The sequence below is a fragment of the Borostomias antarcticus genome, assembly GCF_949987555.1.
Source record: "Borostomias antarcticus genome assembly, chromosome: 15".
Lineage (NCBI taxonomy): Eukaryota > Metazoa > Chordata > Actinopteri > Stomiiformes > Stomiidae > Borostomias > Borostomias antarcticus.
The window spans coordinates 2,147,937-2,167,339 of NC_140248.1; the positions used below are offsets into that span (position 1 = coordinate 2,147,937).

The following is a 19,403-nucleotide window of genomic DNA, read 5'->3' on the forward strand; positions in this document are numbered from 1 at the left end:
GGGGGCAGTGTAGGGGGTACGGTAGGGGGTAGTGGAGGGGGTAGTGGAGGGGGTAGGGTAGGGGGTAGGGTAGGGGGTGGGGGTAGTGGAGGGGGTAGGGTAGGGGGTAGTGGAGGGGGTAGTGGAGGGGGTAGTGTAGGGGGCAGTGTAGGGGGCAGTGTAGGGGGCAGTGTAGGGGGCAGTGGAGGGGGCAGTGGAGGGGGTAGTGGAGGGGGTAGTGGAGGGGGTAGTGGAGGGGGTAGTGGAGGGGGCAGTGTGGGGGGTAGGGTAGGGGGTAGGGTAGGGGGTAGTGGAGGGGGTAGTGGAGGGGGCAGTGTAGGGGGTACGGTAGGGGGTAGTGTAGGGGGCAGTGTAGGGGGTAGTGGTGGGGGCAGTGGAGGGGGTAGTGGAGGGGGTAGGGTAGGGGGCAGTGTAGGGGGTAGTGGTGGGGGTAGTGGAGGGGGTAGTGGAGGGGGTAGGGTAGGGGGTAGTGGAGGGGGTAGGGTAGGGGGTAGTGGAGGGGGTAGGGTAGGGGGTAGGGTAGGTGGTGTAGGGGGTAGTGGAGGTGGTAGTGTAGGGGGTAGTGGAGGGGGTAGTGTAGGGGGTAGTGGAGGGGGTAGTGTAGGGGGCAGTGTAGGGGGTACGGTAGGGGGTAGTGTAGGGGGCAGTGTAGGGGGTAGTGTAGGGGGTAGTGGAGGGGGTAGTGGAGGGGGTAGGGTAGGGGGTAGTGGTGGGGGCAGTGTAGGGGGCAGTGTAGGGGGTAGTGGAGGGGGTAGTGGAGGGGGTAGTGGAGGGGGTAGGGTAGGGGGTAGTGTAGGGGGTAGGGTAGGGGGTAGTGGAGGGGGTAGTGGAGGGGGTAGTGGAGGGGGTAGGGTAGGGGGTAGGGTAGGGGGTAGTGGAGGGGGTAGTGTAGGGGGTAGTGGAGGGGGTAGGGTAGGGGGTAGTGGAGGGGGTAGGGTAGGGTAGGGGGTAGGGTAGGGGGTAGTGGAGGGGGTAGTGGAGGGGGTAGTGTAGGGGGTAGGGTAGGGGGTAGGGTAGGGGGTAGGGTAGGGGGTAGTGGTGGGGGTAGTGGAGGGGGCAGTGTAGGGGGTAGTGGAGGGGGTAGTGTAGGGGGTAGGGTAGGGGGTAGTGGTGGGGGTAGTGGAGGGGGTAGGGTAGGGGGTAGTGTAGGGGGTAGGGGTGGGGGTAGTGGAGGGGGTAGGGTAGGGGGTAGGGGTGGGGGCAGTGTAGGGGGTAGTGGAGGTGGTAGTGTAGGGGGTAGTGGAGGGGGTAGGGTAGGGTGTAGTGGAGGGGGTAGGGTAGGGGGTAGGGTAGGGGGTAGTGGAGGGGGTAGTGGTGGGGGCAGTGTAGGGGGTAGTGGAGGGGGTAGTGTAGGGGGTAGGGTAGGGGGTAGTGGTGGGGGTAGTGGAGGGGGTAGGGTAGGGGGTAGTGTAGGGGGTAGGGGTGGGGGTAGTGGAGGGGGTAGGGTAGGGGGTAGGGTAGGGGGTAGTGGTGGGGGCAGTGTAGGGGGCAGTGTAGGGGGTAGTGGAGGGGGTAGGGTAGGGGGTAGTGGAGGGGGTAGTGGTGGGGGCAGTGTAGCGGGTAGTGGAGGGGGCAGTGTAGGGGGTACGGTAGGGGGTAGTGGAGGGGGTAGGGTAGGGGGTAGGGTAGGGGGTAGTGGTGGGGGCAGTGTAGGGGGCAGTGTAGGGGGTAGTGGAGGGGGTAGGGTAGGGGGTAGTGTAGCGGGTAGTGGAGGGGGCAGTGTAGGGGGTACGGTAGGGGGTAGTGGAGGGGGTAGGGTAGGGGGTAGTGGAGGGGGTAGTGGAGGGGGTAGGGTAGGGGGTAGTGGTGGGGGTAGTGGAGGGGGTAGGGTAGGGGGTAGTGGTGGGGGCAGTGTAGGGGGTAGTGGAGGGGGTAGTGGTGGGGGTACGGTAGGGGGTAGTGTAGGGGGTAGTGGAGGGGGTAGGGTAGGGGGTAGTGGTGGGGGTAGTGGAGGGGGTAGGGTAGGGGGTAGTGGTGGGGGTAGTGGAGGGGGTAGGGTAGGGGGTAGGGGGTACGGTAGGGGGTAGTGGAGGGGGTAGGGTAGGGGGTAGTGGTGGGGGTAGTGGAGGGGGTAGGGTAGGGGGTAGTGGTGGGGGTAGTGGAGGGGGTAGGGTAGGGGGTAGGGTAGGGGGTAGTGGAGGGGGTAGGGTAGGGGGTAGTGGTGGGGGTAGGGTAGGGGGTAGGGTAGGGGGTACGGTAGGGGGTAGGGTAGGGGGTAGTGGAGGGGGTAGGGTAGGGGGTAGTGGTGGGGGTAGTGGAGGGGGTAGGGTAGGGGGTAGGGTAGGGGGTAGTGGTGGGGGTAGTGGAGGGGGTAGGGTAGGGGGTAGGGTAGGGGGTACGGTAGGGGGTAGGGTAGGGGGTAGTGGTGGGGGTAGTGGAGGGGGTAGGGTAGGGGGTAGGGTAGGGGGTACGGTAGGGGGTAGTGGAGGGGGTAGTGGAGGGGGTAGGGTAGGGGGTACGGTAGGGGGTAGTGGAGGGGGTAGGGTAGGGGGTACGGTAGGGGGTAGTGGTGGGGGTAGGGTAGGGGGTAGTGGAGGGGGTAGGGTAGGGGGTAGTGGAGGGGGTAGGGTAGGGGGTAGGGGGTAGGGTAGGGGGTACGGTAGGGGGTAGTGGAGGGGGTAGTGGAGGGGGTAGGGTAGGGGGTACGGTAGGGGGTAGGGTAGGGGGTAGGGTAGGGGGTAGTGGAGGGGGTAGGGTAGGGGGTAGGGTAGGGGGTAGTGGAGGGGGTAGGGTAGGGGGTAGGGTAGGGGGTAGTGGAGGGGGTAGGGTAGGGGGTAGGGTAGTGGGTAGGGTAGTGGAGGGGGTAGGGTAGGGGGTAGGGTAGGGGGTACGGTAGGGGGTAGTGGAGGGGGTAGGGTAGGGGGTAGGGGGTAGGGTAGTGGGTAGGGTAGGGGGTAGTGGAGGGGGTAGGGTAGGGGGTAGTGGAGGGGGTAGGGTAGGGGGTACGGTAGGGGGTAGTGGAGGGGGTAGGGTAGGGGGTAGGGTAGGGGGTAGGGTAGGGGGTACGGTAGGGGGTAGTGGAGGGGGTAGGGTAGGGGGTAGTGGAGGGGGTAGGGTAGGGGGTAGGGGGTAGGGTAGGGGGTACGGTAGGGGGTAGTGGAGGGGGTAGGGTAGGGGGTAGTGGAGGGGGTAGGGTAGGGGGTACGGTAGGGGGTAGTGGAGGGGGTAGGGTAGGGGGTAGGGTAGGGGGTAGTGGAGGGGGTAGGGTAGGGGGTAGTGGAGGGGGTAGGGTAGGGGGTAGTGGAGGGGGTAGGGTAGGGGGTAGGGTAGTGGGTAGGGTAGTGGAGGGGGTAGGGTAGGGGGTAGGGTAGGGGGTACGGTAGGGGGTAGTGGAGGGGGTAGGGTAGGGGGTAGGGGGTAGGGTAGTGGGTAGGGGGTAGTGGAGGGGGTAGGGTAGGGGGTAGTGGAGGGGGTAGGGTAGGGGGTACGGTAGGGGGTAGTGGAGGGGGTAGGGTAGGGGGTAGTGGAGGGGGTAGGGTAGGGGGTAGGGTAGGGGGTACGGTAGGGGGTAGTGGAGGGGGTAGGGTAGGGGGTAGGGTAGGGGGTAGTGGAGGGGGTAGGGTAGGGGGTAGTGGAGGGGGTAGGGTAGGGGGTAGTGGAGGGGGTAGGGTAGGGGGTAGGGTAGGGGGTAGTGGAGGGGGTAGGGTAGGGGGTAGGGTAGGGGGTAGTGGAGGGGGTAGTGGAGGGGGTAGGGTAGGGGGTACGGTAGGGGGTAGGGTAGGGGGTAGTGGAGGGGGTAGGGTAGGGGGTAGGGAAGGGGGTACGGTAGGGGGTAGTGGAGGGGGTAGGGTAGGGGGTACGGTAGGGGGTAGTGGAGGGGGTAGTGGAGGGGGTAGGGTAGGGGGTAGTGGAGGGGGTAGGGTAGGGGGTAGTGGAGGGGGTAGGGTAGGGGGTACGGTAGGGGGTAGTGGAGGGGGTAGGGTAGGGGGTAGTGGAGGGGGTAGGGTAGGGGGTAGTGGAGGGGGTAGGGTAGGGGGTAGGGTAGGGGGTAGTGGAGGGGGTAGGGTAGGGGGTAGGGTAGGGGGTAGTGGAGGGGGTAGGGTAGGGGGTAGTGGAGGGGGTAGTGGAGGGGGTAGGGTAGGGGGTACGGTAGGGGGTAGTGGAGGGGGTAGGGTAGGGGGTAGGGAAGGGGGTACGGTAGGGGGAGTGTACCTGCGTCCCGGGGGGGATGCTGTAGATGATCTGGATGGTACCACAGCTGGGGTGTCCGGGGAGTGACTGGGAGATGCTGTAGATCTCCATCTTGCCCTTGGGCTGAGTCCCCGTCTTCTCCCCGTAGATTGTCTTGCAGGAGGGGCACTGGAGGCTGCCATCCTGGACCACACAGAAACTACATCACCCACAATCCATCTCTCTCCCCCCAGCAGGCCTAAGCTTATCTAAATTGCTGTCATCAATTTCCTTGAATCATGGTTAAAAATACAAATTAATAAAACTGCTGATCAAGTTCCAGGTTTATGGAATGAGATGTTTCCTAGAAATCAGAAGCACAACGGCGCAATTATCAAAAACAAGCATGTAGTGACCAGACTGTAAGAATCTGTGAGGTGTAGTCTGGTGTGATGTATACGGTCTTAGATCTTTTGTTAATGCCAGATGTTATTGTAAAATATCCATTCAGTTTTCACATGCCAATACTTTTGTACATAAAGCTGTGTGTGAATTTGTCAAGGAACCTGTTTTAATAAATGTTCAAAAAAACAAGCAGGTCCAGTAGTCAGCCGAGCCGGTGGCTGTGCAGTACCTTGGTTCCGTTGTTGTACATGGCCAGCATGCAGAGCATGTGGAGGGCGTGTCCACACTTAGTGAACTTCCCCACAGCGCTGGGTGGGATGGACCGGGCCCCCCCGTCAGATGCCCCGTCATACCCTGAGGGACAGGACAGCCGGTCCATACAGATGAGACAGTCCTAGAGACGCGGGGAGGAGGGACATCATTATGAGAGGACAGGCTGGACACATGTGGGGGTCAGGGGTCGAACACTAGGTTAGACTGATTTGAGCTGCTTCATTGTTCATTTACACACCAAATGCAATATTGAACGAAAGGAGGATACAGATTGAAATACTGAAATGCTGTTTGACAGTATTGTTCAAATGTGGAAGGGCTGAGTCATGCAAGGCTTCTAGCGCATCAGGAAGATAGAGTTACCAATGCTGGTCTCTTCTACAAGCCAGCCCTTTGAGGAGGAGTGTGTGAGGTGCAGGTGAGGGGGGGTTTTGAGATGGGGAGGTATTGAGATGGGGAGGTATTGAGATGGGGAGGTATTGGGATGGAGGGGGTATTGAGATGGGGGGGGTACTGAGATGGAGGGGATATTGAGATGGAGGGGTATTGAGATGGAGGGGTATTGAGATGGAGGGGGTATTGAGATGGAGGGGGTATTGAGATGGAGGGGGTATTGAGATGGAGGGGTATTGAGATGGGGGTTTATTGAGATGGGGAGGTATTGAGATGGGGAGGTATTGAGATGGAAAGGGGTTATTGAGATGGGGGGGGTATTGAGATGAAGGGGGTATTGAGATGGGGAGGTCAATACCTCCCCATCTCAATACCCCCTTCATCTCAATACCCCCCCCAATAGATGGAGGGGTATTGAGATAGGGAGGTATTGAGATGGAGGGGTATTGAGATGGGGAGGTATTGAGATGGGGGGGTATTGAGATGGAGGGGGTATTGAGATGGGGAGGTATTGAGATGGAGGGGTATTGAGATGGGGAGGTATTGAGATGGGGAGGTATTGAGATGGGGAGGTATTGAGATAGGGAGGTATTGAGATGGAGGGGTATTGAGATGGGGAGGTATTGAGATAGGGAGGTATTGAGATAGGGAGGTATTGAGATGGGGGTATTGAGATGGAGGGGGTATTGAGATGGAGGGGGTATTGAGATGGGGGTATTGAGATGGGGAGGTATTGACATGGAGGGGGTATTGAGATGGGGAGGTATTGAGATGGAGGGGTATTGAGATGGAGGGGTATTGAGATGGGGAGGTATTGAGATGGAGGGGGTATTGAGATGAGGGGGTATTGAGATAGGGAGGTATTGAGATGGAGTGAGTATTGAGATGGGGAGGTATTGAGATGGGGGGTATTGAGATGGGGGGTATTGAGATGGAGGGGGTATTGAGATGGGGAGGTATTGAGATGGGGAGGTATTGAGATGGGGGGGATTGAGATGAAGGGGGTATTGAGATGGGGAGGTATTGAGATGGGGGGGTATTGAGATGGAGGGGGTATTGAGATGGGGGGGGTATTGAGATGGGGAGGTATTGAGATGGGGAGGTATTGAGATGGGGGGGATTGAGATGAAGGGGGTATTGAGATGGGGAGGTATTGAGATGGGGGGGGTATTGAGATGAGGAGGTATTGAGATGGGGGGGTATTGAGATGGGGTGGTACTGAGATGGAGGGGGTATTGAGATGGGGTGGTACTGAGATGGAGGGGGTATTGAGATGGAGGGGGTATTGAGATGGGGGGTAATTGAGATGGGGGGTAATTGAGATGGAGGGGGTATTGAGATGGAGGGGGTATTGAGATGGGGGTTTATTGAGATGGGGAGGTATTGAGATGGAGGGGGTTATTGAGATGGGGGTTTATTGAGATGGGGGGTATTGAGACGAAGGGGGTATTGAGATGGGGGTATTGAGATGGGGAGGTATTGAGATGGGGAGGTATTGAGATGGAGGGGGTATTGAGATGGAGGGGTATTGAGATGGGGGGGTATTGAGATGGGGGGGTATTGAGATGGAGGGGGTATTGAGATGGAAGGTATTGAGATGGGGAGGTATTGAGATGGGGAGGTATTGAGATGGAGGGGTATTGAGATGGGGGGGTATTGAGATGGGGGGGTATTGAGATGTAGGGGGTATTGAGATGTAGGGGGTATTGAGATGGAGGGGTATTGAGATGGAGGGGGTATTGAGATGGAGGGGGTATTGAGATGGAGGGGGTATTGAGATGGAGGGGGTATTGAGATGCGGGGTATTGAGATGGGGGGTATTGAGATGGAGGGGGTATTGAGATGGGGGGTATTGAGATGGAGGGGGTATTGAGATGGGGGGTATTGAGATGGGGGGTATTGAGATGGAGGGTATTGAGATGGAGGGGGTATTGAGATGGAGGGGGTATTGAGATGGGGGGTATTGAGATGGAGGGGGTATTGAGATGGGGGGGGTATTGAGATGGGGGGTATTGAGATGGGGGGTATTGAGATGGAGGGGGTATTGAGATGGAGGGGGTATTGAGATGGGGGGTATTGAGATGGGGGGTATTGAGATGGAGGGGGTATTGAGATGGAGGGGGTATTGAGATGGGGGGTATTGAGATGGAGGGTATTGAGATGGAGGGGGTATTGAGATGGAGGGGGTATTGAGATGGAGGGGGTATTGAGATGGAGGGGGTATTGAGATGGAGGGGGTATTGAGATGGAGGGGGTATTGAGATGGAGGGGGTATTGAGATGGGGGGTATTGAGATGGGGGGTATTGAGATGGGGGGTATTGAGATGGGGGGTATTGAGATGGGGGGTATTGAGATGGAGGGGGTATTGAGATGGAGGGGGTATTGAGATGGAGGGGGTATTGAGATGGGGGGTATTGAGATGGGGGGTATTGAGATGGAGGGGGTATTGAGATGGGGGGTATTGAGATGGAGGGGGTATTAAGATGGGGGGTATTGAGATGGGGGTATTGAGATGGAGGGGGTATTGAGATGGAATGGGTATTGAGATGGGGGGTATTGAGATGGAGTGGGTATTGAGATGGAGGGGGTATTGAGATGGAGGGGGTATTGAGATGGAGGGGGTATTGAGATGGAGGGGGTATTGAGATGGAGGAGGTATTGAGATGGGGGGGGTATTGAGATGGAGGGGGTATTGAGATGGAGGGGGTATTGAGATGGGGGGGTATTGAGATGGGGGGGTATTGAGATGGAGGGGGTATTGAGATGGAGGGGGTATTGAGATGGAGGGGGTATTGAGATGCGGGGTATTGAGATGGGGGTATTGAGATGGGGGTATTGAGATGGGGGGTATTGAGATGGGGGGTATTGAGATGGGGGTATTGAGATGGGGGGTATTGAGATGGGGGGTATTGAGATGGAGGGGGTATTGAGATGGAGGGGGTATTGAGATGGAGGGGGTATTGAGATGGAGGGGGTATTGAGATGGAGGGGGTATTGAGATGGAGGGGGTATTGAGATGGAGGGGGTATTGAGATGGAGGGGGTATTGAGATGGAGGGGGTATTGAGATGGAGGGGGTATTGAGATGGAGGGGGTATTGAGATGGAGGGGGTATTGAGATGGGGGGTATTGAGATGCGGGGTATTGAGATGGAGGGGGTATTGAGATGGAGGGGGTATTGAGATGGAGGGGGTATTGAGATGGAGGGGGTATTGAGATGGAGGGGGTATTGAGATGGAGGGGGTATTGAGATGGAGGGGGTATTGAGATGGAGGGGGTATTGAGATGGAGGGGGTATTGAGATGGGGGGTATTGAGATGGAGGGGGTATTGAGATGGGGGGTATTGAGATGGGGGGTATTGAGATGGGGGGTATTGAGATGGAGGGGGTATTGAGATGGAGGGGGTATTGAGATGGAGGGGGTATTGAGATGGAGGGGGTATTGAGATGGAGGGGGTATTGAGATGGAGGGGGTATTGAGATGGAGGGGGTATTGAGATGGAGGGGGTATTGAGATGGAGGGGGTATTGAGATGAGGGGTATTGAGATGGAGGGGGTATTGAGATGCGGGGGGTATTGAGATGCGGGGTATTGAGATGGAGGGGGTATTGAGATGGGGGGGGTATTGAGATGGAGGGGGTATTGAGATGGAGGGGGTATTGAGATGGAGGGGGTATTGAGATGCGGGGTATTGAGATGGAGGGGGTATTGAGATGGAGGGGGTATTGAGATGGAGGGGGTATTGAGATGGAGGGGGTATTGAGATGGAGGGGGTATTGAGATGCGGGGTATTGAGATGCGGGGTATTGAGATGGAGGGGGTATTGAGATGCGGGGTATTGAGATGGAGGGGGTATTGAGATGCGGGGTATTGAGATGCGGGGTATTGAGATGGAGGGGGTATTGGGATGGAGGGGGTATTGAGATGGAGGGGGTATTGAGATGGAGGGGGTATTGGGATGGAGGGGGTATTGAGATGGAGGGGGTATTGAGATGGAGGGGGTATTGGGATGGAGGGGGTATTGAGATGGAGGGGGTATTGGGATGGAGGGGGTATTGAGATGGAGGGGGTATTGAGATGGAGGGGGTATTGAGATGGGGGGTATTGAGATGGAGGGAGTATTGAGATGGAGGGGGTATTGAGATGGGGGGTATTGAGATGCGGGGTATTGAGATGGGGGGTATTGAGATGGAGGGGGTATTGAGATGGAGGGGGTATTGAGATGGAGGGGGTATTGAGATGGAGGGGGTATTGAGATGGGGGGTATTGAGATGGGGGGTATTGAGATGGAGGGGGTATTGAGATGGAGGGGGTATTGAGATGGAGGGGGTATTGAGATGGAGGGGGTATTGAGATGGAGGGGGTATTGAGATGGGGGGTATTGAGATGGGGGGTATTGAGATGCGGGGTATTGAGATGGGGGGTATTGAGATGGAGGGGGTATTGAGATGGGGGGGTATTGAGATGGGGGGTATTGAGATGGAGGGGGTATTGAGATGGAGGGGGTATTGAGATGGAGGGGGTATTGAGATGGGGGGTATTGAGATGGAGGGGGTATTGAGATGGGGGGGTATTGAGATGCGGGGTATTGAGATGGAGGGGGTATTGAGATGGAGGGGGTATTGAGATGGGGGGTATTGAGATGGGGGGTATTGAGATGCGGGGTATTGAGATGGGGGGTATTGAGATGGGGGGTATTGAGATGGAGGGGGTATTGAGATGGAGGGGGTATTGAGATGCGGGGTATTGAGATGGGGGGTATTGAGATGGGGGGTATTGAGATGGGGGGTATTGAGATGGGGGGTATTGAGATGGAGGGGGTATTGAGATGCGCACCTCGTCGGGGGCTGATGCCACTTCCTCCATGTAGCGGTGAATCACGTCCTCTGGTTTCTGGGCCGTGGCTGAGAGGAGAAGATACAATGAACACTGCTGGAGCGCCGCCCGGCGTGAGCGCACACACGCTCACACACACACACACACTCACACACGCTCACACACACACGCTCACACACGCTCACACACACACGCTCACACACGCTCACACACACACGCTCACACACGCTCACACACACGCTCACACACTCACACACACACACACTCACACACACTCACACGCTCACACACACGCTCACACACACGCTCACACACACGCTCACACACACGCTCACACACACGCTCACACACACACGCTCACACACACACGCTCACACACGCTCACACACGCTCACACACACTCACACACGCTCACACACACTCACACACACTCACACACACTCACTCACACACACACGCTCACACACACACGCTCACACGCTCACACACGCTCACACGCACTCACACGCACTCACACGCACTCACACGCACTCACACGCACGCTCACACACGCTCACACACGCTCACACACACTCACACGCACACTCACACGCACACTCACACGCACACTCACACACACACATGCTCACACACACGCTCACACACACGCACACGCTCACACACGCTCACACACGCTCACGCACGCTCACGCACACGCGCACACACACGCACAGAATCAGATGAGGATAAGACAGACTGGGTCACTGATACTTGATGAGAAGTGAGGGGGGATGTTCCAGAATTTTGTCACATTTTAGTTCACCAATTTCAGTCATTGCAGTAAAACTAGTGTTTTACATTTAAGAACATAAATAAGGAATTCCGTTTTTATGTCTCCATAACACTGACACAAGATCTGCTTCAATATAAATGGGTCACTCAAAAATACTGACACACCCTGTGTTAGCACTCAGTTCAAAAGCGTAATTCTTTGGGGTGGATGTCTACCATGCAACAGCACAGCACTGTACAGATGTGAGGCCTAATGAGAACTGACAGGATGAAGCATCTCACTGTCTTCTTGTCGGACAGTTGTGGTTGGAAGAGAAGAGAAAGAGGGCTAAAGATTGACCCTAATCCACCAATCCTGAAGAAGCACACACACAGAATCCACCAATCCTGAAGAAGCACACACACACACACACAGTCCCTCACTCTTAGAGCCAGTGTTAGTTTGTTTTGTGAGTGTCAGTTTGTTCTAGAACAAGATGGAGGGCAAGTAGTAAGCAGTCAGCTTTCAATGAATCTAGTTTTCAGACTGATATGAAACTTGAATGTCCATGTCCTGCTCAAGTTTAGTTATCCAAGTTGGACCACTAATGTGGTGGGAAACCTTTCTTTCTGAAGGAATAAGTAGCACTTGTTGGTAATTAAAACCACAGAAGCTGCCGTGAAAACAAGGCAAATGCTGCTGATTGGATGTGAATGATAGCTCAGTAATGGATGATGGCAATACATGGAAGCGATGGAATGCAATTAGAGAACAGGCAAAAAAGCATGAAAACATCCATCATTAACTCTGTAGAGATCAATCCAAATACATCGCCTTTGAGGTCTCTAGTTGTGAGGAGAAGATAATGAAAGATATTATTTGCATTCAACTGCCAATGTCAATAATGTCTTCAAAAAATGTTCAATACACAGTGCAAGTTAGATTGGGGGGATTCAAAGAGTAAAGCCTAAATATTCCAGCAAAAGGAGAGACGCTAACATGACAGAACCACTGACAAACAATCCTAAAACTCAGAATATCTGGGCCAAATCCACAAGCAGGCTTCTGACATGGACAAGCAGGACTGTTGAAGCCGGCGGGCCACTGATCTCACACATCAGAAGAAGGGAGTATGAGTGAGCTGTGGAGCTGGGAGGCTGGACCACGCAGCAGACGGAGCAGGGGTCAGGGGTCAGGGGGGTAGGGGGGCGGAGGCGGGGGTGGGGGGCGGAGGCGGTTGGCGTAGCTACCTGTCCTGTGCTGCCTCTTTGCCCTCCTAACGGAGCTGCTGCTGGGGGCTTTGCTGGGCCTGCCGCTGGGAGGGGGCAGAGCAGGAGGAGGAGGAGGCTGGTGTTGCTGGGGGAGGGGGGCGCTGATGAAGCGCACGCCGAGTCCCACTGCTGACATCAAAATGGAGGCCATGCCTAGAATGGTGGGGGGGGGGGCAGTGGAGACATGCAGGAGGGAGGGGGGGGGGGGCCATAGGGATGAGAAATGCAGGAGAAAGCAGTGACCGACTGTGGAGGGTACAAGGCGGGGGGGGGGGCACCAACTGGAAGGGACTTGGAGCGGGAGGGGGGGGGGGGGGGTCATCTGGGCAGGAACAGAGCCTCACCAGTGAGCGGTCATTCTGTTCACACTGAGATGTGTGGGACTAATCCTGATGTATTCATAAACGTGAGCAATGGACCTATTCTGTTATAACAAAGTACGCCCATAAAATGTCACAGATTGCCTTTTTACTGTCAAATCTTGTGTCGTTTATCATTCCTAACCGAATAGAATTACTTAAAGCACAGCAAATATTTGAGAGAAAAAGATGTAAATATCTTCTTACATTGAAACTACTTTTTGTCCAAAAAGAGCCTTAAGCCGTAGGCAAATAACATGTTTGTGTGATGTCACAAGCTTTCCAACCTATGGGCCACCCTGCCGAGAGAAAATGGACACCCATATGTATTGGGTGAGACACACAGATACTTTTCTGATTCTAGGAGTCGACAGCTAAACCACTTTTCTGTCAAACCCTTGAAAAACCCAGAAAAGCAAACACGTTTGTCCAGCCCTCCATAACAAACCAGTCACACCACAGCAGGGTGCTGGCCTGTGGAGATCACAGACATGGATGTGAGAGGATCGCAGTCCAGAGACACACAAAGACGCTCTTTCCTGTCAGGAGGCGATAGGGCTATTACCATCGCCACTGAATTTACAAAGGAGCTTTGTATCCCCAGTCAACGAATGCTTTCTATCTGAAATATGTCCGTGTCAGGTCTATCATATAAACCTGTTGGTTGTACAGTGTATTACTGCTTGTAACCATTTTGTACTGAATCCTCCAAGGTGACTTATGTTCAGTGACTATTCAAGAAGAGCTAAGCTACTTGGACTGAGACAAAGACGCTGTTGCCATCGAGCACATTTTAATTTCCTTCATGGTTGGAAATCTTTTTGCTCCTGGCCATACTGACACTCACAAGACAAACTGCTACCTTGTGAAAACACAATGCTTTCTTCTACACGTTTATACCAGTGAGTAAAGTGACATCAGCACAGTGAAGAATGTGCTCATGTAAGGGATTGCAGCGGCCATGACATGTATAGATTTCTATGGTAGACATGGTGAGTTGTTTATGACCTGTTTACCTGCCAGGGCTGAGCTGACACCACTGGACCCGTTGAGCTGCACAGGGACGGCAGGAACGCTGTGGAGGAAGATACAGGCTCATCACTGGGACACAGTTTTACTGAAACTTTAGGTACAGTACATGTATGTGTTTGTATGAAGAAAAAACTAGACTAACTAACTAAATGCCTCCACCCAACAATGCAAGTTGCAGTTAACCTAACTAACCCTAATCCTAACTAACTTCTAACCTAACCCTAACACTAATACTAGGTAGCTAACACTAACGCTAGCTAGCTAAAGCTAGCATTAGTGTTAGAATTAGAATTAGCGTTAGCTAGCTAGCATTAGTATTATCGTTAGCATTAACATTATTGTTAGCTAGCTTGTGTTCAAAAGTGCCTTTTGTGATGTCACAGTCACGGTGACCTTGACCTTTGACATTTGAATACCAAAATCTAATCCAATTAATCGAATTAAGTCCAACGGGACATTTTGGCCAAATATGTACAATTTCTGTCAAGCCGTTCTTGAGATATCGTGTTCAGCAGGCCAAAAACACCTTTTGTGAGGTCAGTGACCCTTGACCTTTGACCCCCACAATGTAATCAGTTAATCCTCAAGTCCAACTGGACAATATGAACAAATTCCATTAAGCCTTTCTTGAGATATTGTGTTCATCAGGCCAAAAACACATTTTGTGAGGTCACAGTGACCTTGAACTTTGACCCCCACGATCTAAGCAGTTCATCCTTGAGTGCCAGTGAACATTTGTACCAAAGGGGAAGAAATTCCGTCAATGCGTTCCCGAGATATTGCATTAACAAACATGATACGGACGGACGGACATACGGACAACCCAGAACCATAACGCCTCCAGACAGTCTATCGCCTGGCGGAGGCATAATAAAAAGAAGGAAAAAGCAAAGCCCCAGCCTACCCCTTACTCTCTCTAACCCTCCCCCCAAACTACTCCTTACTCTAACCCTCCCCCCAAACTACCCCTTACTCTCTCTCAGCCTACCCCCAAACTACCCCTTACTCTAACCCTCCCCCCAAACTACCCCTTACTCTCTCTAACCCTACCCCCAGCCTACCCCTCACTCTAACCCTCCCCCTAAACTACCCCTTACTCTAACCCTCCCCCTAAACTACCCCTTACTCTAACCCTCCCCCCAAACTACCCCTTACTCTCTCCCAAACTACCCCTTACTCTCTCTCAGCCTACCCCCAAACTACCCCTTACTCTAACCCTCCCCCCAAACTACCCCTTACTCTAACCCTCCCCCCAAACTACCCCTTACTCTAACCCTCCCCCAAACTACCCCTCACTCTAACCCTCCCCCCAAACTACCCCTTACTCTCACCCTCCCCCCAAACTACCCCTCACTCTAACCCTCCCCCCAAACTACCCCTCACTCTAACCCTCCCCCCAAACTACCCCTTACTCTAACCCTCCCCCCAAACTACCCCTTACTCTAACCCTCCCCCCAAACTACCCCTTACTCTCTCTCAGCCTACCCCTTACTCTCTCCCAGCCTACCCCTTACTCTAACCCTCCCACCAAACTACCCCTTACTCTAACCCTCCCCCCAAACTACCCCTTACTCTCTCTCAGCCTACCCCTTACTCTAACCCTCCCCCCAAACTACCCCTTACTCTAACCTTCCCCCCAAACTACCCCTTACTCTCACCCTCCCACCAAACTACCCCTTACTCTCTCCCAGCCTACCCCTTACTCTCTCTCAGCCTACCCCTTACTCTAACCCTCCCCCCAAACTACCCCTTACTCTAACCCTCCCCCCAAACTACCCCTTACTCTAACCTTCCCCCCAAACTACCCCTTACTCTCACCCTCCCCCCAAACTACCCCTTACTCTCTCCCAGCCTACCCCTTACTCTCTCTCAGCCTACCCCTTACTCTAACCCTCCCCCAAAACTACCCCTTACTCTCACCCTCCCCCCAAACTACCCCTTACTCTCACCCTCCCCCCAAACTACCCCTTACTCTAACCCTCCCCCCAAACTCACAAATCTATGGTCCTTCCATTGAGTAAGTGATTGATGAGGAGCTAGCACAGCCTTGGTTCAAAGTCTGACCCGGCCGATGCAGAGAAAACAATGTGGTCTATATGAGGGCTTCCTGGTCCACGTCAGACCGTGACCTCAGTCCGGTGGGCAGCGTGTTTCCTCCTGACTTCCTGTTCTGTCATGTTATTCTGCTGATGCCTCATTGTCCAACGACACCTGAGAGACGGCAGAGCACAAACGGTCCGTTTCAGCTCTCAACCCCTGCCCCACGCCCCAAATCAAGAGGGGCTATTTCAGTTCCCCATCACCATCCTGTCTCTGCCTGTTTACTCAGATTCTCTTTGGAACTCCAGTGGTTTTGGTGTTGATTCTAATGTTTGCAGGCTCCACAGGCCTGGCTGTACCTGGGAATGTCTATAGAGCAGTGAGGATATTTTACAAGTTCACCGACCTGAAGGTCAACTCTAACACACATCTGGAATACAAGGGCCCTCAGAGAGTGCATACCTCCGCCCGTGACGCATGACATCAACATGTGCATTAACTTTAGGGTGCCGATACTTAAGAGGTGATAAATGTCAAAAATATAGGCTACTGGTGGCCCATCACCGCTGGCAGTTGATGAGCAGCTGGGTTTGACACATCTAGGGTCAGCCGAACGGGTGCTCTCCGGCTCTGCTCTCTCACACGGATGTGTCTGAGCTACCTAGCTAGCTAGACGGCAGGCCCCACAGCAGTAACCTAGTGCTATTTTGGATCCGCTCCAAAATATAATGGGTTCTTCCTTAGCCCATGCTACACCTTTCCACCAGTTTCATGAAAATCGGTCTGGTAGTTTTTGCATAATGCTGCTGACTATCAGACGGACAGACAGACAGTGAGCTGCTTGGCATTTCCTTCGGGATAAATGAAGTGAATCAAATCAAATCAAGACAGGCAGAGAGACAGACAGAGAGACAGACAGACAGAGACAGACAGGCAGACAGACAGACAGGCACCAAAAACAAAACGCTTCTCTTCATACTTGGGCAGAGGTAGTGTAATAAAATAATGATACAGACATTTTAATATTTTCCCTTGCTTTGTACCTTCCCATGTTTTTATGAGTAAACTAGCAGGTAGCACGTGGTACTACAATGGAAGGAAGTGTGTGAGACACACATGATATAATGTTACCCTTCCAACACAAGCTGGCCTATTGACCCAGCTGAAAGAATGAGGTCACAAATCTGGTTTCCTAGTCCACAAACAAAAGGCTGCACCCCTCCTTTGTACTGGAGTGTGTTCTGCTCTTTTAAAAGGAACCTCAGCTCGGCCACTTGAACCTACCTTAAGCCGTTGGCACTGCTGCTAGGGTAGGACAACGGCGTTCCAGGTAGATGACTACCAGCGGGCGGTGGGGGCCAGGGGCCGCCCCAGGCCATGCCCCCGACAGAGAGAGGCCTCCTGGGGTAGGGTGAGTACACGGAGGCGGGGTGGGCCGCTGTTGCCCTCCCCGGGCCCTGGAGGCTGGGCCTGCTCAGCTGGCCTGACGAGAAGGAGTGTCGGGACCGGCTGGGGATTGGGCCGGGGGCGCTGTGGCTCAGACACTGATGGCAGGAGCAGGCGGGGCCCGAGTGGATGACCGAGGGGGCGGAGGCCAGCGGGTAGGGGAGGTTCCCCTGCCGACGCACCTGTCGCCTGAAGCCTGTGGCCTTGTTGACCTGGGCCAGAGCAGTGAGGTCCACTATGTAGTTGAGGCCGTGAGAAGCCAGGTCTGCCGTGGCCTGTGGGGCCTGGTAGCTGTGCTCTAGGAGGATAGAGGTCCGGGTCTCATAAGGGGTCCATCCTCCTTCGTCGTTGGCCCACTCCCAGAATACACCGCTGCCCAAGCCTGAGGACTGGGCGAACAGGGTGCGACGGACTGATCGCGTCTTTCCTGGAGAGAGGGTGCGTTGAGAAGACGATTAGATTCATTCTGTATTCGTGTTCAGTACAGAGAGAATGTTCAATACTCAGATGACCAAGTCGTAGCAACATTGTACAGATGATATAGAAGCAACGTGTATCTGTTTATTTAAACTTTTAGTGGTTTAGTGATGATAGGAATCTAGTAGTTTTACCATGTTACTTTGTCTCCTGTAAATGTGAGTCAAGATGGGTGACTCGTCCGCTGCAAACCAAATCTAACTACGGGTACAAATAAAGTAACCTGAACCTGAGAATAGGTTAGAAACCGTATCAGCAAGTGAAAGATACATGTATTCCTCATATTCCTCATAAACACCCAATTAAATCATGCATCAGAATGGTAATAACACACCCATGCCCCCCCCCCCCCCCTCACAAGTTATTTATATCCATATAGCATGTACATAATCCTTCCATCCCGGTGTCTTATGTTTATACTGCACTGATTGGTACTTCTTGTGTGAATTGAAAATTGTGTTGTAGATTATGATCACATCTCAGAGCCGGTAGCAACATTTCACTGAGCCTGTACACTGTATTGCATGTGACGAATAACGAATCTGAATCCCTGCAAAGTGTACATCCTGTCCAGCTGAGATCAGATGTTTGTTTCCTGCTGTTTTTCTTCATTTTCCCTCTATTACCCCACCCATCCATCAGCGATCATCCACCGGGGCTATACAGTTACCTGGCTCTTCCCCACCTGCTCATTGCATTTCTGACACTCACAAACACACCTGCTGTTTCATTGACCCTCGGAAGTCAACTACCTAGCTAACTGGTTAGCAATGGCTGTCAGCAAGGACTCTACTGTACACACATTAGCATGCCTATTTGCTTGGAGATACAGAGTTGACAGGGCAGATCATTTGCATTTCTGTGTGTTGCATGATATTAATGTACGTTGAAGCAGGCAAGACGACTGATTAGCTATAACTGTTAGCAACAGCTGATCAAAACCACAGCAGCGTGCTAACCCGTTAACCAGCAGCGTGCTAACCCGTTAACCAGCAGCTCCTAACCCGTTAACCAGCAGCTCCTAACCCGTTAACCAGCAGCGTGCTAACCCGTTAACCAGCAGCGTGCTAACCCGTTAAGCGGCTAACAGCTACAACAAGCCCGACGGATCAGTCCCTCACTGGCCCGCAGCTCGTACCTGCTCTCTCAGCCTGGTATAATCAGCACGTACCTGTGTCTATCTCAGCCTGGTATGATCACGTACCTGTGTCCTGGCGGAACTGCTTCAGGCTGGGTATGTCTATGAGATAAGGCGCCAGGCTCGGGTCTGATTGTCCCAGGCAGATGCTGGTGGACCCGGGTCCCCTGTGTCCCCGCGGAGAGAAGGACTGCTCGATGTGCCCGCTCACCGGGCCGCTGTAGGGTCTCCAGCACCCCAGATCATCCTGCCACTCCCACACCACCACCATGGGCTGGGACGGGCCGGCTGCTCCCGAGGCTGAGGCCGAGATAGAGGGTCCATTTCTGGACCCATTGAGCCCCACACAGGACCCAGGGGCAGTGGCCATGTCCGCCAGCTAGCAGTGCGTCAGATCCAGATAGCCAGCTGACTAGCTAAGCTACTATAGCTGGGTTCAGGTACCCCTTTCTCGAGGCGTTTCAAGCAATACACAAGCTTTCTATTAAAACCTCTATCCGCCTGTTATTCTCCGCCTGTCTGGTCTGAGCTGGCTAGCGGTAGTTAGCAAGCTAACCTGCTAGCAACAACATGCTAGCTAGCATCTTGTTTTGGGCTTCCTGGAAATGAAACCCAATCCAGCTTGTCTTATTAAAATGAGCCATTCTTAGATATTTAAAGAGACGGCAGATTCGAGGCCAGGTGGCAAAAAAACGAATGAAAGATCCAAAGACATTTTGGCAGAAGCCCGCTTAAGAAAGAGGTATCCCAGTCTGATATCTAGTATCTGGTCTCCCAGCCCTGCTCAGAGTGCATGCTCACAGCTAGCTAGCCTCTCACAACATCCTGGTCCTCCAGCCCTGCTCAGAGTGCATGCTCACAGCTAGCTAGCA

At 53.9% G+C, this 19,403-nt stretch overlaps 1 protein-coding gene across 1 annotated transcript in view; it reads right to left on the reverse strand.

The window, feature by feature from the left end:
- dtx2 (deltex 2, E3 ubiquitin ligase) overlaps window positions 1-19,403 on the reverse strand; it is a 29,616-nt gene extending 10,213 nt beyond the window's left edge. Inside the window, exons 1-6 of the mRNA XM_084449607.1 lie at window positions 18,598-19,403; window positions 16,755-17,343; window positions 13,415-13,473; window positions 10,018-10,085; window positions 4,745-4,909; window positions 4,153-4,314 (exon numbers count right to left, since the gene is read on the reverse strand). Of these exons, the coding sequence (XP_084305733.1) occupies window positions 4,153-4,314; window positions 4,745-4,909; window positions 10,018-10,085; window positions 13,415-13,473; window positions 16,755-17,343; window positions 18,598-18,901 (1,347 nt within the window). The 5' untranslated portion in view covers window positions 18,902-19,403. The remainder of the gene's footprint in view (window positions 1-4,152; window positions 4,315-4,744; window positions 4,910-10,017; window positions 10,086-13,414; window positions 13,474-16,754; window positions 17,344-18,597) is intronic.